This window comes from Camelus dromedarius, chromosome 10 (genome assembly GCF_036321535.1).
Source record: "Camelus dromedarius isolate mCamDro1 chromosome 10, mCamDro1.pat, whole genome shotgun sequence".
NCBI classification, from domain to species: Eukaryota; Metazoa; Chordata; class Mammalia; order Artiodactyla; family Camelidae; genus Camelus; species Camelus dromedarius.
The window spans coordinates 7,869,416-7,894,633 of record NC_087445.1 but is presented as its reverse complement, the minus strand read 5'-3'; the positions used below and the strand labels follow the sequence as shown (position 1 = coordinate 7,894,633).

The following is a 25,218-nucleotide window of genomic DNA, read 5'->3' as shown; positions in this document are numbered from 1 at the left end:
CCAAATATCAGAATTATGAGACATAGACTTTAAAGTAACTGTGTTTACCATGTTGAAAGGCAAGACTGAGAATTTCAACAGAGGACTGGGAACAGCAACAACAACAAAAAAAACTAAATGGAAATTCAAGCACTAAAAATACAATAATCAATGGTAATAAATTGTGGATAGGTTTACCAGTCCTTTTGACAAGCTAAAGAAAGAATTCATAAAAAAAAAAAAAGGAAAGAATTCATGAGTTGGAAAATGTCATTAAAAAATAACCAGAAGTAAGTGCAGAGAGACAAAAGTATAGAAAATACAGAAAAGAGGAATAATTCATAAACGGTATGATGAAAAGCTCTAATCCACGAATAACTCAAATTCCAGAAAGACAGAAGAGACAGAGAACAGGATAAAAGCAAAACTTGAAGGGTTAATGGCCAAAAACTTTCCAAAGCAGAAGGAAGACATCAAGCTAGAGATCCAAGAAGTCCAACTAAGAAATAAAAAGAAATCCACACCTAGCCACATCATAGCAAAGCTGCTCAAAAAGACACACTAACTTTAAAAAAAAGAAAGCAACCCTTGAGCCTCTCAGTCTTGTCTCTAGTTAGAACAATTTCAGTAGGAGAAAGAACTGTTTAAATTTGGCAATAAAGAATGGTTTATGAAAATTACAATTATTTTTGACTATCAATCCTTGGAATGCTTTTGATTCTGTATCTCTCTGAATTTCTGAACCACAAAAGTAACTATTCATAGATCATTTTTCCATTTGTACTAGGAAGTGTTTTTTCCTAGACTGTCAGAGATTTTCACTTGAATTCCCTTTCATTTGTTTGTTCTTTGTTTCTTGGTGATACAGACTGAATGTTTCTTATTTATTTTATAATTAAATCTATATGAAACATTAAAAAAAAAGAAAGCAACAATTAAACTAATACATGACTTCTCATAAGAACAATGGAAACTAGTAGACAATGGAATTTTATTTTAAAAGCACTGAAAGAATATTATCGCCAAATTCAATTCTATATCCAGTGAAAATATCCTTCAAGAAGAAAGGTAGGATTCTGATTCCAAAAAATTATAAATAAAAACATACTAAACAATTGGAAGAATTAGAACACTGAATATTCGCTACTGAGTCATTATTTTTAATTATTGTATGTGTGTTTTAAAAATAGAATATTCATCTTTTAGTGATAGGCAATGGAATATTTGCAGATGAAATAGTATGAGGTCAGGTATTTGATTCAAAAATAATCTGAGACTGGGTGGGGATGTGTGGAGTGAAACAAGTGAAGTAGGTGCTGATAATTGCTGAAGTTAAAAAATGGGTACAGAGGTTCCTTATGTTAGTCTCTCTACTTTAACATTTGTTAAAAATTTTCCATTCTAAAAATTTTATCAGAGAAGAATGAAGGTGAAATAAAGACATTTTCCTACAAACAGAAAATGAGAAAAGTTCATCACCAGCTGAGCCACAGTAAAAATGTTCGGGCAAAAGGAAAATAATTCCAGATGGAAGCTTGAAAATGCAGAAAAGGGTGAAGAGCAATGAAAATGGTAAATATGTGAATAAGCTCAAAATTGATACTGACTGTGTTTAATAATAGTCTCCTGTGAGGTTTCAAATATATGTGAGATTAAAATGCATGACAACAATAACATAGAAATCAAGTAGTAATGGAGTGAAAGTTTTCCAGGGTTCTTCTTGCATGGACCTAGAAGAAGGTAGATTCCTATTAGACTTTAATAAATCAAGGATGGATGGATACGGTAACCCCTGTAATGACCACTTAAAGAATAGTAAAAGAATGCATAATTTCTAACCTAATAGAGGGGAAGGTTGAAAAAATTTTTAAATACATAATCAGTTTAAAAATAAGGCAAGAAAACATTTGCAGCAACATGGATGGATCTGGATATCATCATTCTAAGTGAAATGAGCTAGAAAGAGAAAGAAAGATACGGTATGATATCACTCATATGTGGAATCTAAAAAAAAGAGAAAAAGACACTAATGAACTCATCTACAAAACAGAAACAGGCTCACAGACATAGCAAACAAACTTATGGTTACTGGCGGGAAAGGGGGTGGGAAGGGATAAATTGGGAGTTGGAGACTTGCAAATACTATCTACTATATATAACAGATTAAAAATCAGATTTCTTCTGTATAGCACAGGGAACTATATTCAATACCTTATAGTAATCTATAATGAAAAAGAATATGATAATGAATATATATGTGTATATATATATATATATATATATATATATATGACTGAAACATTATGCTGTGCACCAGAAATTGACACAATGTAACTGATTACACTTCAATTTAAAAAAGTAAGGCAAGAAAGGAGATAAAAAGAAATATACAGCATATGTGACAAATAGAAAACACTTAATAAAATGATAGACTTTGACTGAAACACATCAATAATTATTTTGAATGTAACTGGAAAAAAATACTCCAGTTAAAATACAAAGATTGTTAGACTGGATTTTAAAAAACAAGCAACAATATGTTTACAGGAGACACAGGCAAAACATAAGGATAAAGAAATATTAAAAGTAAAAAGGTGGGAAAATATATAATGGGAAGACTCCAACCAAAAGAAAGCTGATGTAGCAAAAACTCTAAGCCAAAAAAGTATAACAAGTCTAAATTTGTAAACCCCTAATAACATATCCTTAAAACATAAGAGGTAAGAATCAACAGAACTACAAGAATAACCAGAAAAATATACCATCATAGTGGAAGATTTTTCACAAGTAAAGGGTATAGAAGATTTTATTTTAAAATTCATTAAGGTTATAAAAGGTTTGAATAATACAGTTAAGAAATTTGACCTAGTAAGCATACACAGAATGCTGTTCCCCCAAATTCTGACTACATTGTCTTTTCATGCATACAAGAACACTTGCGAAAGTTGACCATGTAGTGGACCACAAAGCAAGTCTCAACAAATTTCAGAGTTGATATCCCTACTGAGGATTCTTTCTGCTTACAATGCAATTGAGCTAGAAAGCCAGTAACAATAACCAAAAAAAACAATTATTTGAAAACCCACATATGATAGGACATTTGAAAAATATATTTCTAGGGGAGGGAAATAGGGAAATAGCTCAGTGGTAGAGTACATGCTTAACATGTGTGAGGTCCTGCGTTCAATCTACAGTACCTCCATTAAAAACATATATATTTCTATATTAACATTGGATAAAAGAAAAAAAATCACAATTGAAATCAAAATTTCAAACTAAAAACTATATAATAAACATGACATAAAATTATTGAATGCAGTTAAATATGTGCTTGGAGGGAAATTTATAGCTTTAAATGAATATATTTAAATATGTATAAAGAGTATCTAATGCTTTAATCTCAAAGCTTTAGAAGAAAATCAAATTAAGCCTAAAGTAGAAGGAAGGAAATCTTAAAAATCTGATCATAACTTAATGAAATGGGAATAAACTACAATAGAAACGGTCAAAACCAAAACATTTTTCTTTTTCTAAGATAGAAATAAAAAGGAAAAATAACTCTTCAGAGATATGAAAACCTGATGAGGATATTATGAAAAGGAGAATTACTTGCCAATCTCATTCATGAACATACATGCAAAAATCCTTAATAACAGATTAGCCAACCAAATCTTGCAGTACATAAAAAGTTAACGACTAAATTTGTTCTATTCTAGGAATACAAGATTGGTTTATTATTTGAAAACCAATCCAAGCAATTCACCTCATTAAAAAAAAAAAGAGAAAAATCATATAATCATTTTAATAGATGCCAAAAACATTTAATAAAATTTAACATCCATTCATGGTTAAACAAAAACAAACAAACAAAAAATCACGTCTTAGCAAACAAAAGACAGAAGGGAATTTTCTTAATATGACAAAGAATAGCTACATAAAAGAGCATCAAGTATCATTCTTAATGATGAAATAGTAAAGATTTTCTTTTACATATCTAGATTTAAAATAAGGAAAAATGCCTAGCCAGCACAGTTTAAGGCAAGAAATAAAAGCTATAAGGTTAGGAAAGGAAGAAACATCATTTGCAGATGATGGGACAGTATACATGGAAAATCCAAAAGAATGTGGAAAAATGAGAATTAGCATGGTTATAAATACAAGGTCAATACACAAAGATCAGCTCTTTCCATATACCAGCAACCACAGAAAACTAAATTTTAAAAGGCTATCATTGATTACAATATAAATATATCAAATACCTAGGGAAAAAAAGTAAAAATGTGTACGACCCCGAAGTCTAAAGAAGACCTAAACCAAAAGAGGATTATAGCAAGTTTATAGATCGAAGGCTCAATGTTTAAAATGTAATCACGTCTCCTCACTGTGGTCCATAGACTCATTGTCATGTCAGTTAGAATCTCAGCAAATGGGGTCATGGTGGTGGTTGCATTTTGGTGGAACTTGAGGGAGAAGGCAGGAGCGAGGCCACCAGAGACCCTGAAGGCAGGTTTTGTGTTTCACTCTGTGAGCTGAACTCTGTGTTATTGCACCTTCAGTTCAAGTGATAAGGCAGACTGAAGGAGGAAAAGCAATAGAGCCTTCCAGGAAGGCTTGCAATAATGGCCCATTTCCCTTTGCACACTGACCATGCCCCTGGGGATACCTCAGGTTTGCCAGGAGCTGCCCTTCCCTCCACCCTCCCTCTCCCTGGTTTCCTGGATTGACAGAAGAGGACCTTGTGTCTGACCTTGAGTCCTGACTTAAGGGTCCCAGCAGCAACCTCAAACAGGCAGAGGGGCCTGGAGGAATAAAGCACCCCAAAGAGCTTTCCTAGAACCACAAGCTTGGCAGCCCTGAAGGGCTCTCACAGCCTCCCTCCCCCACAGTTTCTGCATGGGGACCAGAGATGATCTGACCTTCTTCACCTAGTGAGTCAACACTGGTCTTCCAGTCCAGGGCTTCCTCAGCTTCCTCTCCTGCCTGCATCCTCCCAAAGCAAGGCACCTCCAACAGTGTGCTAGGATGTGTCCTCACCTCAGGGTTGGTGGAGGGCCAGAGAAAGGCCTGGCAGGCCTTGTTTTCCATGAAGAAAAGCCCTGAAATGGTCTTCTGGAGGGTGTGGGCGGTGAACCTGCAAGACAGCGCAGTCCCGAGGTGGAGAGAGTACCCACAGGCCCGGCAGAGCCAGCAAGGCCAAGCTCATTAGCCAAGCCCACCAGTCACCAAGCAAAAGTCCTGTGAAAGGCAAAGTTGAGCCCCAGTACCTGAGTCAGAGGCAGAGAGCATTTGAAGCTGGCAGGCAGGGCCCTGGCTGGCGTCTGAAAGACATTGCCCAACAAATTGGTCATGATGGAGATTTCTTCCAACCTCAGCAGGTCTGCTCTCCTCATCCCATGTCTCATTGTGGCTGGGTCAGCTTCCATCCCGAGCAAACCGCATGAAACCTAAATCACTGAGGTCTGGAGTCTGATGCATTTAAACCCGGCCGAGCTTTGTAGAGTTCTTGGTTCGGCCTGTCTAAAAACCATGAATCATCAGACATAGCGTCTGGCTTCATTTAGGAAAATGCCATTGGCTGAGAACGTTTGGAGGACTGGGAATAGTGTGTCAGCTGCCCTCTTCTGGGGAGAAAGTCTACAGGCCAGGGGGTGGGGGAGAGAAGAGGAACCAAGAAGGAAAAGGGAGAGCTGAGCAGGAGTCCAGGCCTCAGCAGAGCTGCCTGTCTCTCTGCCCACCCCCACGGTCCATAGCAGCTCTGGGACAATACTGTGCTGAGCCCCACTGGACACCAGGTGTCGCTGGGGAAAGGGACAGGGCTCAGCACTGGGATGAAGGAGCTGTGCTGTCTGTGAACCGGGGGCTGCTTGTTGCCGCCTGGAGCGATGCCTCCAGAGGCAGAAAGCAACCCCACTCCTTCTTCAGATCTGCATGGATCCTCAGCACTCAGGGGTCTGTCTCCCTTCCTCCCTGCACCCCATGACCCAGGCCTCCTGCATCCTTGTGGATGATTTCAATGTTAACCACTCCCATGTGTCTCCCAGTTGGAGATGCAGTGATGTCCTCAGTATAGGGAGCTGCTGCCACAAAGTATGGCAGTTGCCCAAGTCCTCTAAAGCTGTAAAAGGAAAACAAAACAAAACCAAAAACACAAAACAGAAACCAGGCTCTCGGGTCCAGGCCTCTGTCTACACTGCACTTCTCTTGGCAATGCTGCTGAGGCCAGGCTTGAAGTGCGGTCCATGTCTTCTAGGTGAGGAAGGGCACCACTCGGCCTCCGGCCTCCAGCCGCCACACTATTTTGCGGAGGGAGGGTTGCTGAGGCTGGAGGGGTGGCTGGATCATGTTCCAGTGGCCAGAGCCCCGAGCTGAGATTCAGGATACCTGGCTCAGACACTATGTGTGACCTTGTGCAAGTCACATGACCACCCTGAGCCTAAGTTTCTCATGATGGGGGTTATTGTAGTGAGCAACCCAGAGCAGGTGGGAAAGGGCTGGGTGTGCTCTTAAGGGAAGAACTCTTGTGAGAGATCACAATGATGCAGCAGTTCGCCACGTCCTCTAGTTCCCTTCCTCACTGCAGACATGCCTTTGGTGAAGTGGGGAAGTACAGAGCTCGGGCCTGGGAGCTGGCCTATCTCCTGTGCTGCTGTCACTGGGGAAAGTAAAGTCACTGAAGCTACAGCGACAGGACATTTTGCAAAAAGGGAACATTCTGAAGGCCCCACCAATGGCCCACTTCCCTGGCTGGGTAACTGCCGGTGGCCCAAGCTGTCCAAGGCTCTCGGTGAGTGGAGCCCAGCACGCACAGCTCTTGGCACCCCACCAGATAGAGATTCAAAGATAGTGGCATGCACTTTTACTGGTCATGGCCTGGTACCCACCCTTCCCTGGCGCATGCCTCCCAGGCAGGGACAAGGTCCAGGAAGACATGCCAATGGTCCAGCACTCATGTCTGGCCCGGAAATGAGTCTGCTAGAGCTTCAGTCTGGGTCTGTGTCAAAATCCAGATGTCAGGGCCTCCCTCGGCAACAGGTCTGTTGGATTCTCAGGCCCAAATCCATGGCCAGTGGGGTCTTTCTGGCTTCCTGCTGTGCTTATGCTTCTCCCAAGTTGAGTTCCTATCCAGCCTCCACGAACACCCCCACAGCACCGCCACGTCTCACCACAGGTGAACAGGGCACAGGCCTCCATCATCCCCCATAGGACGCCGCCGCCATCTCCCTTCTGAGCCTGGGCACTTTAAGGGAATGCAACTCCTCTAGGGGACAACGCAGCTCATGCTCTCAGTGGGGCTAGTGCTGCTAAAGGCCTTGACCCTCAGGCAGCCCCCGAAACACTAAAGGCTGTTACCCCAGAATGGGAGCCTGGCCATACTGCCTGTGCAGAGAAGGGAGAGCATCTATTCAACTTATTGCCTTTGCATTTGCTCTCGCAAACAATTACAGAATAATTTCTGCACTAAATTATTCAGACATTTCCCTGCCATATATGGAAGTACTGTTCTGCAGTTTGCTATTTTCCCTCAGACCTCTTTCCAGTCAACAAGTACAGATCCACTTCATCATTCTGAGTGGTCACCTAGTACTTAATTGTTTGGATGCACCTCATTTTACTTAGCACAGTCCCCCATTGATGGTGGCTTCTGGGTCTTCAGTGTTACAAGCAGTGGCAGGGTAAACACTGCTGCACATAACATACACTCCTGTGCCTCTTCCTCAGGTCCAATGGGATAATGAGGAAGCCTGAGTTTGGAAAACCTAATGGAGAGCAGGTGGGAGGAGTCTGCCCGAGCGTGGAGGGGCCTTCGGCAGAAGAGAGAGATGGTAACAGCAACAGCATCCCAGCCCTCCCCACCAGGTAAAGCTTTAACAGTTTGTCCTATGATGCTCAAAGCAGTCCTGGGAGAGGAGCTGGGAAGGCAGGGGTGATCCTGCTGTTTTTACAAATGAAGACTCCGATAAAGTGGTGTGAAGGTGAGCCTGAGGGACAAGAGGAAACCCACAGCCACCACGGCACTTCTTACTGGAGGAAGGGCAAAACTAAGGAGAGGCCAGGAGTGGGTTCTGAGAGCAAGCCATAAAACATAAGAGCAAACTGAGGCTCAGAGAGGGGGATGGACTTGCCCAGAGTCCCACAGCGAGTGGGAAAGCAGAGAGCCAGAAGTAATGACCATTGTTCGTGTGGCTTCCTCCTGGCCCTCTTCCCAGGCCCGCTGTCTGGTGACCTGGTACCCAGCTTGCTCACATGCAGATATGTTGGGAGCGCCATGTTTCTCTGGTTTCATTTCTGGCCCGTTGACCCTATCACTCCCCATGACATCCACACCCTGCAGGTCACTCTGCCTCGCAGTCTGGGTACAGGTCCTGGAGCCCAGATGAAGGCAGCAGCCACGTTCCCTGCCTGGGGACTCTGCCAGTAAGGAAATGAGGCTTGTCTGGCACAACCAGCTCAGTCAGGCAAACCTCATTTCCTTTCTGATGGGGTAAGACGTTCCAGTTCTAAGAAGAAATCAGCCCCTAGGAATGTCCAAACACCAACCTCCTGGAAGAAACGAGGGGAGGGGAGCCCAGGAGTGCAGTGGAGACTTGGCAGCACCTCGAACTTGGTCATCTTCATATTTCCTCCCCCTCCCCCCTCCTCCCCCCACACAGCTTCCCTCTGTCATCAGCAGCAAATACTCCTGCCTTGGGTGGGTGGGGGGGTTACTTATAAACCTCCACAGGCTCCCACCCACCTGGGCCCCACAGCCCTGCCTCCATCTGTGGGTCAGTGATTTGGCATCCAGGTCACGTTCTCCCATGGAAAAGAGGTACTGTGTTGGGGAAGAGGGGGATTCTGGTGCCCGCCAAATCCCAACTGCGGCTACTGGGCTCTGCCTGGCTCAGACTTGGTTGGGGTCCCAGGTGGAGTGGGAGGCTAAGGGCACTTCTTAAGGAAATGGCCAATCCCAGGAGCCTGGCCCTGGCCCCCTTCCTCCCACCTTCTTCCTTTCCTGGAGCCTTGGAGCCCACCAGGGGGTGAGGGCTCAAGCCACCCTCCTTCCTCAAGGCTGCCATTCCAAACAGCTTCACTCAGAGGAGGCAGGAAGGGTCGGAAAACAGCACTAGTGAGGTCCTAGGTGTCTCCAAAAAGAGGAGTGATCACTTAGCCTGAGATCCAGTCACCCAACTGCCACATAGTTAAGCCCCAGACATGAGCCCTAGAAGAGGAAAAAGGACGCTCCCCAGCACACTTGGCATGTGGGCAACGTGTGCACAGCAGTCTGTGTGTCCGCGTCATCACGTGTGTCCACCTGCACTTGTAAAAATGTAACAAATACTTGTTACACATACAAAGCTCATTATGAGCCAGGTGTGGTCCAAGGGCTTTCTAAGATTAACTCACTTGATCTTCCTACCAACACTGTGAAAGAGGTATCCCCATCAGATGAACAAACTGAGTCACAGGGAGGCTAAGTCATTTGCTCAAGGTCATAGAACTAGGAAGAGGCAGCAGCAGGGTTTGAAGCCAGGCATCCTGGCCTCTCCTAGGCACATGTCAAGTGTGTTACACATGTTGGTGTATATGCATCTGCGTGGATGTGTGCACCTCTGGGGAGGGAAGGGTGCTCCTCTTAACCTGGACCTTACAGCTTCAAAGCCCTGTAAGGCAGCACTTTGTCTAAAGGAGTCTCCTGGTCCAAAGTGAGATCTGAGTTCCAGCCACCTCTGCTCAAGCCTGAGGCCACTAGGGATCCTTCCAGCAGTCACAGGGGTGGGTGGAGACAGCAGATGGCCCTGGCGGGGCTACAAGGGGCTGCCCTTCCTGCTCCTGCTTCCCAACCGGTCCCACAATTGCAGCTCCATCCCAGCAGGGCCTGCGGCCCCCTCAGCCGGACAGCGGGGGTGACCTCTGCTCCACACTGGCTTCCTCTGACCCATGTCTTCCAGATGCCAATTTAATCCAGCCAGCAACCCGAGGCTGCCGGTGCCTGAGCCCAGGGGCACTGTGGAGGAGGCAGCACCCGGGGTACTTACTGTCTCAATTCCTTGGGTTTCAGCTAAGACCCTTTAGAGCATCTGGTTAAATTTCCTGCAGCTGACAAGAAAGCTCATTTATCCAAGTAAAACTGAGCACCTTGTGTAAACGGCTCTGAGAACCATCTCAGAACGATGCTGGCATTTGTGGAAGACAGCAGAATGTGGCCAGAGAGCCACTGGGGGAACTTCTACTCTGAAGCAGCACCAGCTACTATGGAACGAGTACCCGTGAGGTGTCACATGTAGTTTCAGACACATCATCTCTTTTAAGCCTCAAAAAGTCTCTATGTGCTATTATTCCCCTTTTACAGACGTGAAGATGAGGCTCAGATGGGGAAACGGCTGATTGCAGGCAGGTGCGGGTGCTCTAACTGTGTGATCCCAGGCAGGTGTGTGTGGAGCGTAGCCAGGCGAGATCCCACCTCCTCCCCTCACCCAGCCCCCTACGCCCAACACCCCCTGAGTGAGGCAGGCGCAGGAGGCAGACGTCGTCTGCTTTCCTCAGATCCTCCCATCGTCAGAAGAGAAACCACATGCTGTTACAAAGATAGGGTCATTTATTCACGTTATATTACCGGATTTTGAAGGCAAAAATACAGTTCTGTTTTGAACACCAAGATCAGACATTCCCCCACCCCCCACTTACAATGGCAGATACATACATTTGCATACACGGGAAATCGAAATACACAGCACAACAGGTCTCTAGGACAGGAAAGCTGCCCTCCCAGCGGTGTGGGGCACCCCACATCCAGCCCTGAGGTCAGCAGAGACACTGCCTGGGCTGAGAGCCAGCACCAGCATTTCATTCACACCCTTGTACCACCTCTGTCCTCTGATCTTTCTCAAAGGCCACTTGACAGGGTCACCAGCAGTGGAATGAACAGAAACAGAGAAAGGCACAGCACATGACAACTTCATGGTGATAACTTCCAGGTGAAGGAAATGCTCTCTGAACCCTCATCCCCAAACGGCCCAGGGAGGAAACAGGCCCTGCAGCATCTCATGACCCAGGCAAGGTCCAGGCCTAACCTGGGGCCCAGGTGGGCCCCTTGAGAGCACCAGAAGGTTAGTGAAGGGGTGAAACAGGATTTCCCTTGGTCCTGAGAATGAACCACATACTTGACTATTCCAATGGAACATGGAGGAAAACGTAATAGGAAAACAAAAAGAATTTTGCTTTAAGAGTAAAATAACAAAGAGGTTACCACCCAGGGTTATTTGTCTCCTTTCTTTTAAGGCACTTTGGAAAAGTCAGGATCTGGGGACAGAAAGAGAGGCCTTCATTCTTTGCATTTCCCCAAACCGCCTCTCAGTGCACTCATTCTTAGCTCTATCAACATCGCTCTCAAGGAGCAGAGAACTGACAGAAGGAATACTCTTTGCACAGCCCAGCTGCTTCTGCAGTGGAAAATAATTTGTAACCAATACAAAGGCTTCTGGGGAAAGAACCAAGTCAGCATCTGAGATGTTCAAAGTGATAAAGGCACAGGTAAGATTGGGGCCGGGCACCAACTCAGCCTCCACACTGAGGGCTGGCTTCCTGAAGGTCAGTGCTGGAGGTCCAGGCTGCCACGAGCTGAAAGGTCAACCCTAGGATTAGAAAGCTAAATCATAAGTCCTTAGCCCGGGCTGGACCCAGCAAGGGCGCCCAGTGGTAGGAATTGCCTTGTGCACCTCACCTCAGGCAGGCTAAAACCTCTCGCAGCAGAGATGGGCTTGGGGAAGACACTCCCTGTGGGTCAGCCTCCCAGGAGTGGGAGCACCTCCTAGAAACCTGAGGGGGGACGGGAGGCTTTAGGCACCAGAGTGGTCGTGGAGAGTGTGAGTGGGTTCAGCTGAACTTCTTTCTAGATCTCTAATTAAAAGGCACATTCATGCTAGAGGATGAACTCTGTTTGAACCTGAGCGCCACACGCCAGTTTTAGGGAACAGGCGAGAGGCAAAGGAACAAAAATGGGGAGGCAGGAAGGAGAAAGGCAGCGGAAGGGAGGAAGGGGAAAGAAGGAGAACCAGTCCTGCAAGGTGGGCCAGGCGGTGCTGCCTGCGGAGCCAGCAGGGCAGCCCCCAGGGCCACGTGGAGGCTTCCTCCACCTCCCCAGGCTGAGGGCCAGCAGACAACCTCATTTACAACTCCACAGCCTAGGGCCCTAATGGGGGGTCCTGGGGTCAGTCTGAGGAGATGGGGGTTCCCTTTGCCCTGCCCACCTGGGGAGGGGGGTACTTGGAGAGGTGGGGATCTGGGCCAGGCAGGCAGAGGCTTCCCTGCCACCACCAGAGGTCCAGCATGATAATGCTGATGGGGAGGGAGGCCTACCTCTCACCAAAGGGCCCAAAGGTGATTTTGCTCTTCAGAAAACCTGGCCCGCCAGCTACATCAGAGGCCCGTGTGTGGCAATTACAGCATACATTATTTTTTTCCTCTAAAAAATGCTCAATCCCCTCCCCACATGTAGAACACCACAATAAAAACACATAGGAAATTCAAGTTTACATAGCGTGCTCAGAGAAATAAATTGCCATGACTTAACACTAAACAGCTATGCAAATCTGGATCCACACAAAATCAAGCCAGATTATAATTAGAACCTGATTTGTTCTTTCTTTAAAATACTACAAACTGCTATTGAAAAAAAGGATTTACATTCAGAAATCAGACAATCTGGAGAAAGGCCACTGAATGTGAGAACACCGAAGGCTTTTCCTTTGGTGGCTAAAGTCACCTTGGAATTCACACGTTAGCAGGGCAAAAGGTCCAAGGCTCAAGTTTTAAAATTCTTTTGCTAAGAAAAGACACACACGCAGGCACACACACACACATGATTGTAATAGTTGCATACCACCAAAAGAAGGTGGTGGGCGGAGCTAAAATGAGAATGGTTAAAATTGTGTTTTTCTATTACGATATGACAACCAAAAATCATCACAGCAATGCAATTTCAGCAGCACTCTCCACTTATTCACAAAGTAATATTACTACAATTTAAAGCGCAGTTCTTACCTATCTGACAACAAATTAGCAGGTTTTTTTTACTGGGAATGAGTCCCACAGTCACTAGATTTGGGGGTGTGTATAGCTCTGGTTCTTTGGGGTCAGACTGTGAACAGGCTGAGAACCCTCCAAAGGCTGACGGTTTCTATGCTTAAATACACCTCGGAGGGCTAAGAAGTCACGTGCCGAGCCAAGTTGGGGGCCAAATATCCCACTCGTCCTGGTCATCTGGAAAGGCGTCTGAATGACGAGCAGAGAGGGCTCATCACTCTAATTGGTAAGAATGAGAGGGACCAGCCCAACAGATTGGCAGAGACACCCAGCAGAGGTCCCTGGCCATTTTCAGGTCTCTTTATCAGTGTACCGAAACGCTAGCTCGGTGTCCCGATGTCCACTGTGATTTTGGTATACAATGGGTATCTCTGAACGTCCAACACCAGGTAGGTAAGTGTGTTCAAACCATCAGAGAGCATCGTCTCTTTTGTGTGTGCAATTCGGTCAAACCTACAAGGGAAAAACAGGCAAAGGGTTGGAGTCAAAAAAAAAAAAGTCTTAAGAAAAAAAAATTAAATGTTTGTACTTCATGGCCCCTCCTCCCTCCTCCTCCAACCCTATCCTGTGGATCAAACCCTCCCTCTCTGTAGGCATGGAGCCCACTCCAGAGCCTCATTCCTGCAGCCTGCCTCATCTGAAAGGGGGAAGAAGGAAACTCACACAGAGGGGAGAATAAAACACAGAACACACCTCTGAGGATTAGGTTCATTTTTCTTGTCTCTTGAGTGGCGGATCATCCGACACTTCCCAATCACAGCATTTGGGCGAGATACAGACATGCCTTTGAAAGCTAATCTGTAAGGAGTAAAGGGACAAGTCGTCATTACAGAGCAGCCAGAAGGCTCGGGTCCCACAGCCCCAGCTGCAGGGCTCTTGTCCAGCCATCCTGCCTGCTGTTCTCAATGGCCCAGACCCCAGCCCAGTGGGGCACTGGCTAAAACTCACACCTTCCCCATAACCTTTGACCACTGGTTTGAGATCTTGTTGGTGACTATCCTCTGCCAGGCACTGGAGGTGTCTGCATTCATGGAATTTATAGTGTGGATACTTAGAACACAGGGCCACCAATGCCAGGAAGGAAATTGTAAATACAGTTGTAAATGTATTTGTAAATACAATGAAAATGTTATGTAAATAGTTGCTAGTGCACAGCAAATTCAAGTTTTGCTTTTTGGAACTCTCTGGAATTTTTTTTTCGGAATATTTTCGATTGGTGGTAGGCTGAATGCAGAATTCCCAGATACGGACAGCTGACTGTATACAGTGTTTCTCAAAGGCTTTTGGCCAAGGGGAAGTCTCTCTGGTTAGAAGTGTATGAATGGAGATTCGGGAACAAGACTAGAGGCAGCCAGAACAAGGTGGAAGGTTCTGTGAAGGTTCTGGGAGAAAAGGAATGAGGACCAAAACCAAAGCCTTGACAGCAGGAATGCAAAAGTTAGCTAAGGGGCAGGAATTGCTGGTCCTGGACAACTCCAGGGTTCCCAGCCTGGCCTTCCCCGGTGCTGAGCTAGTGCCTGGGACTCAGTGAGTCGGTTCATAATAAAAGTTAGGTTCCTTATCTTTCAAGAAAGCTGCTCCAGGGGGAGGGGCAAGATAGGGGTAGGGAGTTCAGAGGAACAAATTACTATGTATAAAATAAATAAGCCACAAGGTTATATTGTACAGCACAGAGAATACAGTCAATATTTTAGTAATTATAAGTGGAGTGTAACCTTTAAAACTTGTGGATCACTATGTTGTATACCTGAAACATACAATATTGTACATCAACTATATCTCGATCTTAAAAAGAAAAAGAGAAAAGAAAGCTCCTCCACAAACCACTCATCCTTCCAGGCCCTCCTCCCTCGGGGGTCCATCCTTGGTGCTCCCTCCTGCCAACCTTCCTGATCACTCAGGTCTGTGCTGTCATGTCAGCCCTGGACACCATCCTGCGGGCCCAGTGTGCCCAGGCGTGGTGCTGTGGAAGCAAGCTTGTCTCTGTCTGGACCCCATGTTCAGGGCTTCTGTGTCCTCCTCGCCATTGGGCCTACCCGGCCCAGTGCTCTGCATATTGATACAGTCTGTACACTCTACAACTCAAGTGTTCTTCAAGGCCTGTATTAAAGACAGGTCTATACCAAGTTCTCACACAAAGCGAACCTTAAATGACTTGGGTGCTGCTCTGACAGATACCTGTTAATGACCAAATTAATGTACTCCAATTAAGAAAGGCACTATCCAGCTCAGTGACCGATTCAGACTGGCTCCCAGAGGGACGATGGGCGTTTTTCCCTGAGGCTGGCAGGGTTGAAGACTCCATTACCAGGAAGAACTGGGCAGAATGTCGTTTCAAATGCCACCGACAGATGGCTTTTTATCATCTGTGATGACAGCTACATGATAAAGGTTTACCAGCTTAAAAAGAGCCCCAGGTTGTGGATGGTCATGTAGTATAAGTCAAAGTAAACTCACCCCTTTACTTGGTTCTCATTTTACATTTTCCAAAAGGCTAGTGCAAAAATCACAGAAGTTTATTTTCCTAAAGACATTCTGCAGCAAGGCACACCTAAGTATTTGGGCTGGGTGGGGACTGCGTCTCTCCTGAGGGTCAATCCTTGCAGAATAACCAAGCACTGATAGAAAAACCAGAAGTAAAGGGAGACAGGGAAGAAAGAGATCTAAGTTGTGACCATTACCTGTTAAAAATGTCATCATCTTCACCTCCCCAGCCCCAGTAATTATTAGGAAATCCATTGATGGTGAGAAACTGTTGTTTACTTAAAGCAGAGACACCTCCAAAATACTGCAAATAAGGTAGGCTGGTGAAAAAACACACACACACACACACACAAACACAGAGGACCAGTGGTTAGTAAATTATGACTTTTCAAAATAAAGCTTGCTCAAAGTATAAACACTGCTAAAGTTATTTTTATTCTCTGCAACTTTGAAATTGGGGATTTATGAAGGTTTCCTGTGTTTTGTTTTCATATCAGACTCAGATTATTTTAGAGAAGACACAGATATCAAAAAGTAGAATCTCGCTCTTTCTAAGAACACTGTGCTGCTTCTGTGGTTATCTAGAAAAGCAATCAGTGACAAGAGCGTAAGCCCAGTTCTTCTGCACTGCTCAGGGATCTGCTCTCACGTGTCCTGCTCCCACACAGGAAAGCCTTATCCAGGAGGTCCTAGAAACTCAGACTGCTTTCGAATCTCCCTGTGCCCACTCCATCATGCTCCCCCTTCCCACCCCAGCCTATCCACAGTCTGGCTTTCATTCTTCCAAAGGTACACTGGCCTGAAAACTAACCCCAACGGCCAAGACTGCATTTCTGAAAACTTGCTAAAATTAAATTTTCTTGGAAGTTTCTGCCACATCCTGCCTTAGCAAAATGTATCATGGTGAATCTTTGGACACATCTTCAAGCAGCAGGGCATCTGGGCTCTCATCCTGTCAAACCTTTTTGTATTTCAGTTATTTCAGTGGTTATGAATCATGGACTCCTGAGGGATGCAGAGTGAAAACTGACGAGAAATGTTAAGAATCTGGATGTGCCCGGAGACCATGCAAAGGCCTTCCTGTAGGTCCTTTAGAGGCTGTGGTTTTGTGACGACCCTGTGTGCAGCCCCAAACCACACTCGGGCTTTTATAGGAATCCAAAGAGACCAAAACCCATCATACAAATTAAGGAAAACTCTAACTCAGACTTTGAGGGGGAAGTCAGCCAAACCATATAGAACATAAGAAAAAAAGATGCAATTATTATTTTCAAATACATTCCGGAATTCTGACTGCAAGTAGCCACAAGCAAAGATCCCTGGGGGAACCTGCTTTAATGAATCAAGGGAATCTCCTAGTAATTAGGTCTTATCATTGAGGTGCCAGGTCATCCTCCTTCGGCATACCACACACTACAGCCGGCACTCGTAATGTGAGGGTTTGAACCAGAGGTGGCCAGACCATAAAGGCTTTTTTCATAATGAATGCTTTTACAGAAATGGACTGTTAGCCACTTCAATGGGGAAGTACATGCTAGTTTGACAAGATTCGGTTTTGCTGTCTCTGCTGCTTTCTCTTACCTGCCCCGTCCCCCAGGCCTAACTGCTTCTGCGTAAAACAAACGTGGTGTTGTGGTAAAGAATGAGGAGGTAAGCAACACCATGCTTCAAAGGAGGAATTCAGAGGAGCTAGCGTATCTCAAAGAGAAGACACACAAACAGGGAGGGAGCGAGGGAAGACAGGGTACAGAGTGCCGTTTATAGTCAGATCTCCTCCCTTTAAGACAGGAAGTTTATGGTCTAAATGCCTTTAATCTGGAAGAAGGGCTTCATAGCAACCCTACTTTCATCTCAACAGCTCTCGTGCCCCCAGCAAGGGAGGACAGAAAGAAATTATGAGAATAAAATGAGTCTGAAAGAGAGCTGTTGTATCTAGACCAAAGGACTGCTGGTCGGCACAGGCTCACCACACTGTGGTCGGCACCCGGGCCAGGGATGCCCAGCACACAGGGCACCTGAGCACAGCTTTGCAGAGCTTCCCAAGGAGGGAGAGGTCAGGATACCCAACTGACAGGCAACTTAAGACAATTTTATGTTGATATAAACATGGATAAATTAGGGACCAAAATGCAAATTTATTTATTTATTTTAAGATGAAAAAAATGGACCACAAGGCTATTTTCCACCAGTGACAATGTGCTTTGGATTATGCTGCTGGCTCCTGGTGACAGGTGTCAGCTGCCTTCCTTGAGACGGGCATTTTGGTGGAAAAGTTTGAATCGTAATGTTTAAGCAGAAGCCTGGGCTTTGCAGGGAAACAGAATCACTTTCCTTCTTAAGGCGCCAAGGAACATCTGCTGAAGTATCCAAGCACAAGAATTTACCGGGGGAGAAGGATTCCAATTTGTCCCCCAAACTGTGTTGGGAAGTGGGGAGGAGAAAAGGAGGTAATATAGCTTCTGTTTGGGGCCCGAGGACAAGAGCTGTGCCAAGCATGACTCTTCTCACCTGGACGTGTGGAGATCTGGTGTCTCTGGACTCTACTTGCCTCCTCAGATAATAACTGACTGGGCTTAAAAAGCACCATGTTCTCAGAGGAGGCATTCTCCTCCAGAGCCTCCATGCACTCCTGGGCTGGAGGAATTGCGTTTTCTTGACATTGTGTAAGAGAGAAACATGTTTTTCTGCAGATTCTGGTCAACACCTCTTACCTAAATCCAAACTTATCCATTGCTACAGAAATGTGCCGTGGCTGTGAAAAACACCTGTAGGCATTATGGTCATTCATTGGAATGAGGTCCACATCACTAAACACAAAGCAGTTGTAGTCATAGTCCTTCAAGGCCTCTTGAAAGCCAACGTTGAGGAGCTTTGCACGGTTGAACATGGATTCTCCAGCCTGGTGTAAAGCAAAAGAGTTGATATCAGATGCAGTAAGGCCTTTGAATGGACTACTCATAGGGACTGGTGACTTGTCCACACCACGTGGTCATCACGCCGCTCTTGGGCCTCATGTTCTGCCCTCAATTTACAAATCAGTACCGAATGGCATTCCCTGAATCAGCAGTCCCACCTCCAGGAGTTATCCTGTAGGACTTGCAATTGTGCAAATGACATGCAAGCAATGTGTTCACTGTGTTCACCACATGTTCATCACAGCAGAAGATTGCAAATAATGACATAAGCATCAACCAGGAAACTGCTTAAACAAACCATGGACATCCATACAATGGAATAGAGCCATTTTTTAAAATACGGAAGCTCTAAAAGGAAATGATCTTCAAGATAGTATTATTAGGTATTTAAGCATATGTGGCATTTATTCACATACTACATATAAGCTAATTGCAGGAAAGATACTCAGGAAACTGGTGACTATGGCACTTTTCACTTTACCCTCCTTGCATGGTTGTCTACGGTTTGATCACCATATTGTGTGCTTTCCAGGTGCCTGTCACTAAACCAGCCACCAGAGAAATGTGGCAAGCCCAAGTCAACCTCTGCCCTCATGGTGCTCACAGCGCAGGGTGGGGAGCAGTGCGATACGCAGCATGATAGACCAGGTGTGTGTGAGAGAGGAGGACAACTGCTTCAGGATGCCAACCACTGGGTCCCCAAGAATCAAGTACTTTGATGCAAAGGTACTTCATATTTCATTTACTCATCTTGTTTATTTTCAGTCTCCTGCATTCAGTGAAGGCTGGAATTTTTTTTACTTTTTATTCACCCAGTGCCTAGAATACTGCCCAGCATATAATAAGAGCTCAGTAAATGACTGCTGGTTGGCTGGCTGGACAGATGGATGGATGCATGGAGGCATGGATGCATGGACAGATGGCTGGATGGCTGGATGGATGGATGAGTAGACCAATGGATGGGCTTCAACATACAATGGCAGATGGCAATCCGTTGTGGAGGCTCCAACCAAGGAGCCCCTTGGGGGCCCTTGGGTCACCACCAAGGGTCTTTGCTCTTACCAACTCCCATGACCCCAGGTTAGTAAGGACAGTAACAGCATCAACACAGCCACCTTTACACATAGCAGTTCACAAGCCCTTGCATACCTGTGCTCATTCTGACCACAATTCTCCCAACACTGCCAAGAAGAAGCTAGGGCCACGTAAATGACAGAGCTGGTGCTGGCGCCCAACACTGGAATCCTCACTTGGTGCTCCTTCCCCGCACCTCATGGGACCAACAAGACCAGGGCCCTGCACCTTGGGAGACAGTGTGCCCCACAAGGACCTGCCACAGCTATGCCATCTCAAAGGTAGGACACCGCCCCTTTCTCTCCAGGACTCCAGGAGTGGACTCGGAAACTGGCACTCCACCAAACTACCTGCGTGAGGACAGAGCGCACAGTGCCACAGCCCCCCAGCCTCAGGAGGGTGACTCAGAGAAACAAACAGCTTAAGAAGGATAAGTACCAGGAAGTCAGAAAAAAGCAGCTGAGAACAGTAAATGAAACATCTTACACAAGAGCTCCTTTCTTCAAGAGCTCCTTCCTTCAAGGTGGACAGCTGTGCCCAATGGCACTTGGGGCGTTTTTTGGCTGCCCCATCAGTTAAGAGTGATTTAGAAGTCTCTCTTCAGCTAATTCTGTGTAAGTCATGAGGTTAAAAAAAAAAACCCAAAGTTTAGGAATTGCATATGAAGAGTATGAAGTTATTGTAATTATTATCATTACAACACATTGCTAATACTTGCTGGGGGGGAATATGACACAGGTACAGGTAAGTGTTTTACACACATGGTGTGTCATTTAATCATCTCAACAGTCCTGTAACAACCTTCATCCAACTCAGATTTACTTCATTCCTCCCACACTCTTCTACCTTCTGATGATGGGGAGAGAGGTCTGGTGCTTTTCATCCCCATAAAGACCCTATAAGAGTTAGCTTTCTCTGAACACTGTGAAATACCATTCAGCCCCACTGAACACTTTTCCAACAAATGAAAGGGCAATGTCCCAACAACGCCTTGTCCCACCTGTGTAGTAGACACTGAGGGTGGCTGTCCAGTGCTCCCTTCTCTTGGTCCGCTCCCCAGTAAAAGGGGCAGGGTGTTGGCGGCCATGTCTCAACCACAGAACCTGGCCTCTGGCCATGATTGTTTGATCTGAGCAGATCCTAACTGAAAATACCCTGAGCATTTTTCCTCTCCCAGGAACAGGGAATTTGGAACCATGAATGGGCGCCTCTGGCACCAAGCCCCAAGACAACGGCAGCCTGGAGGAGAAACCCAGGAACAGACCTGTTCTACCCCTTCCCCCACGTGTGGCGTAAGAGCTCCTGGAACTCAATAAGGCGCTGCAGTGTCTGGTCCACACTTACAAGTAGTCAGAGTCAGGCAGTTTTCCAACATAAACAGAACTACACATCACTCGTCCCATCCTCCCTCCCAGCCTGGCCTCACCTGATCCTGGGAGCTGCAAAGGGCGGGGTACACTTTCAAAAGTGGACCTACCAGAGCAGCAGAATAGTAGATGAGGAAAGTGTGTGTCCGTGTGTGTCTGTGTGTGTCCGTGTGTGTGTGTGTGTGTGTGTGTGTGTGTGTCTCTCTTCCTCCCCTGGGATTAAAGAAAAGTCAATCCTAGGCTGCTTTGGATAAAATGGTGTAACATCTTGGGTAACTTACTAGATAAGAAAGACAACACCTGGCCAGTCTGCCAACCACCACCATCAACAGAAGATGCTGTTCCTCTCTAGCGAGTGGGAAGACACCCAGCCCTCGTTCCTGTCCCTCCTCCTCGGGCACATTCATCCAATGCATCTATCATTCCATTCACTCAGGTAAACATTGGTCAAGCAACCACTCTCTGGCAAAGGCAAGTACACACTTGTGACAGACACGCATCTTTACTCCAGGAACTCTAGCTTCTTCACTTATCAGCTATAGGACTCTGGGCAAATCACACCTCTAGGCCTCATTTGGTCACGGCGATGTCCACAGGTGAGTTGTATTCAATGAGACAATGCAAGAAAAGGCCTTAGCACACTGCCTGGCAACGAATGTCAGCAACTCTCATCACAGCAGGAGGTTTCCCCATCCATCCTGAATGGTCAGACCTTTCAAAATGTCTCCCAGAGACCAGCCTGGAGACCCCTCCCTCTCACTCGTCTGTGTGTCCTTTCCAATCGGCTTCAAGGTTCCTTCCAAATCCTGCTTCTCTGATGGAAGAGGGGATTTCTAAAAAGGATTAAGGCTAAAGTGATTTACCCTGTGGCTCATACGGTAAGGATCTCTATAGCAGTAGAAAAAAGTCAGATAAGCTTGGGAAGTCACACTCGGCAAGGAGAAGCTGGTGCCCTGGGAGTAGGTGAACCTCTGAATGGCCGAGCTTTTTAAGTGCAGGCTTCGTCTTATATAGATGGACAAGAGTTATACTTATCCTTTTGGCTGGATCCTCTTAACAGAGGGAGAGGACAAGAAGGAAGAAGAAAGGCCAAAAGCAATAGGACATTCCCCTAGCTGGACAGGGCAGCTGTCTCCCTGACCAAAGCACTCAGAAAAGCCTGGACATTGTTAATAAGACTAGATATGCAATCTGACAGTGGGTGTATCAGTCAAGCTAAGCCAACAATGGTCAGTCTAGAGAGGACAGGAGCCTGGGCCTGGTCAGGCATGCGGGCCTAGGATAGAGTGAGGAGATGTGAAGAGGGAGGCTCGGCACAGGCCAAAGGCCAACTTTCTCAAGGGAGAGAAGAGTCTACAGCCTCAGACACTTCATGCAGCAAACCCAGTGCCCTTTTGGCAAATCCGGGTGGCAGGGACAAATGTCTTAAGATGCGCCAGATGGCTCTCCAGAGCTATTAAAACCTTTTTCTAGTGCTCCATTTACAGTAAACATTAGAGAGAGCAAGCAGTATGTCCACTGAAAATGGAATCCTCATACAATGCTGGTGGGAATATAAAATTGTGCTGCCATCTTGGGAAAAGTCTGGAGTCCTGGATGAGCAAAGAGTTACCATGTGATCCAGCAATTCCACTCCCGGGTCTATACCTTAAAGTACTGAAAACATGTCCACACAAGAACTTTTACACGGCGCTCATAGTAGCATGATTCAAAATAGCTAAAAAGTGGAAACAACCCAAATGTCCATTAACTAGTGAATGGATAAATAAAACGGATATCCATGCAATTCAATATTACTCAGCAATAGAGAGAAATAAAGTACTGATCCATGCTATAATGTGGATGAACCTTGAGAACATCATGCTTCAATGAAAGAAGCCAGTTCCAAAGGACCACATGTTATGAGATTCCATTTATATGGAAGGTCCAGAATAGGCAAAGCCATAAAGACAGAAAGTAGGCTAGTGGCTGCCAGGGCTGGAGGGAACGGAGGAATTGGTAACTAAGCAGTATGGGGGTTTCTTTTTGGCTTAATGAAAATGTTCTAAAGTTGATTGTGGTGATAGATGCACAACTCTGAATACACTAAAAGCCACTGAATTATATACTTTAAATAGGTGAATTGTATGGTATGTGACTATATCTCAGTAAAGTGATTACCAAAAAAGAAAGAAAAGGAAAGCCAGGAGAGGACCAGAGGGTCCTGTTTCTCCCTCTTTCTCATATATTCATTCACGTCACTCATTGGGTATCTACTCTATGCTTAGCAGTAGGGATACAGAGAAAAAAAAAAAAGACACAAGCTTTGCTTTTGAGGAGTTCCAAGGTAAACAGGCAATTGTAATGGGGTGATGACCTCTTCATGGCGGACAGTTACTGGGGAGGGGAGGAGAAGGGAGCTACAGAGCCCAGCACGTATGCAGAAGTGGAGGTGGAGACACGAATCAATCCTAGGGAATCAGAGAAGGCTTCGGAGAAGTTAGCCAAGTTCAGGGGAGGCATGAGAAGAATATTCCTAGGGCAGAGCAGCATTTGTAAAGGCTGTGAGGAAAAGAGAACATTCAAGGAACTACAAGAAATACACACCAGGAAAAGCCAGAATAAGACGTGAAGGTGGATGTGGATCAAAACATAGGTGGGGAGAGGAAGGCCGGGAACTCTGCTAAAATACTCAAGGCTTTATCTTTTATTTAGGCCACAGGGAGCCCTTGAGGTTTATACAAGGTTATGTTTTGCATGTCAAGGAGGGATGTGTGCCCTACTCCCCAACTAAAGGCAGGGAGACCAGTTTGGAATCGGTCGCGTGATTCTTGTGAGAGACGTCAGAGTCTAGGCAATGACACCGGGCAAGCAGAGAAGGCCTCCCCCCCCGAGGGCTCCACTTCCCCATTTCATGCCTCACCTGCAAGCAGCCTTCATGGGGCTTTCACAGCAGGTACGAGTGTGGTCTAATCCCCAGGCAAATCCTGTGGTTAAGGCAAGAACAGCCTTTCCCTGATTGCAATGGGGGACAGATGACCAACAACAGAAAGCCACAGCCCTCCTTGCCCACGATCTAACAGTCTCTAGAAAATCCATCAGACCAGTCTGCCTTTCCTGGATGTCAGCCCACATATTCCCTGACCATGATGGCTTGGGGGCTGACCATACCCGGCCCCTCCTCAACGAAAAGACACAGCAGCAATGAGGTTGGAAACATCAACTCGAAGCCCAGACTTCCAAAGAATCAGAATTTTTGCTCCTGTACACATGCCCAGGTCCATCACAAAGTCACCCCAGCCCCCACCCCAATACCCACAGTAACCCACTGACTCTCAGCCCCACAGACCCAGAGCCAGGTCTGCAGGCAGTACAAATGTTTGCTGAAACACCCTCTTGCATGCTTTTCTGTGCCCATTCAGACGCCACGAGGAGAGGCCTAGGCCGAGGGGGTGGTAGGAAAGCAGAGGAAGCTCCGGCTGGGCAGTCCTGCGGCAGGACTGACCTGCAGGCCTAAGTGTGGACCTTGGGACAGCAGACAGGCCGGCTGGGGGTGATCCCCAGAGAATTACTGGGATTATACAAACGCTGAGTTTGTGGCGGGCTAATATCCACTCACCCATGATTTCCTAGCCGCTGGGTCTCTGGCTTTGAACCATAATAATATGGTAGCCCTGAGCTTGGACAGGGCCCACAACAAAACCTGGATCTGAGACTTGAGCTCTTCTCCCAGTGAGTGAAGGAAATGGGCCCTTCAGGGTTCGGGGGCTGTTGGGGTGGTTCTCTGTTTGAAATTACTCACAAAGGTGAGCACACTCTTGGCCTCTGCTGGACTAGAACACAAGTTAGAAGCTGTGTAAGTCACCTTTAGAGAGAACTGAGCTAATAGAACAGCCCAGCAGGGATTCTGGGCAAGGTAAACCCAGAGAACAGAGTTTTTAACCCCCAGCTCCACGGCAGCCCCAAAAGGATGTCTGCCTCCCCTCCCAGGGCCCCCAGCACTGAGACAAGACTTTCCACAGAAAAACACTTAGAAAATAAAGGCTTCTTTTTTCAGAAAGCAATCTGGCCACTTATGTTGCAAACCATAAAAATGTTTAGACCATTTCTGAACCCATAATCCCATATTTGAAAATCTAGCCTGGGGAAATGATTCTACATGTGAAAGAAGCAAACACAGAACAAGCTGCAGACTCAAAGATGTTCATTATAGTATTATTTATACCAGTGATAAAGTGGAAATTATCTAAATGCCCTCTAAAGAGGAATGTCGAAGTTAATTATGGTAAGACTACACGCTCAACTACTATGAAGGCATGGAGAGTGATGATTATGAAGACTATGAAATAACACGGGAA

The 25,218-nt window shown here is 46.0% G+C and overlaps 1 protein-coding gene across 2 annotated transcripts in view; it reads right to left on the bottom strand.

Moving 5' to 3' along the window:
• Positions 1-10,537: 10,537 nt before the first annotated feature.
• Positions 10,538-25,218, bottom strand: part of B4GALT1 (beta-1,4-galactosyltransferase 1) — a 49,058-nt gene continuing 34,377 nt past the window's right edge. The window contains exons 3-6 of one of the 2 annotated variants that reach the window (XM_010975822.3): positions 18,237-18,424; positions 15,723-15,845; positions 13,735-13,839; positions 10,538-13,494 (exon numbers count right to left, since the gene is read on the bottom strand). In XM_010975822.3, the coding sequence (XP_010974124.1) occupies positions 13,362-13,494; positions 13,735-13,839; positions 15,723-15,845; positions 18,237-18,424 (549 nt within the window). In that variant the 3' untranslated portion in view covers positions 10,538-13,361. The remainder of the gene's footprint in view (positions 13,495-13,734; positions 13,840-15,722; positions 15,846-18,236; positions 18,425-25,218) is intronic. The other variant, XM_064490134.1, reaches the window with a different exon arrangement.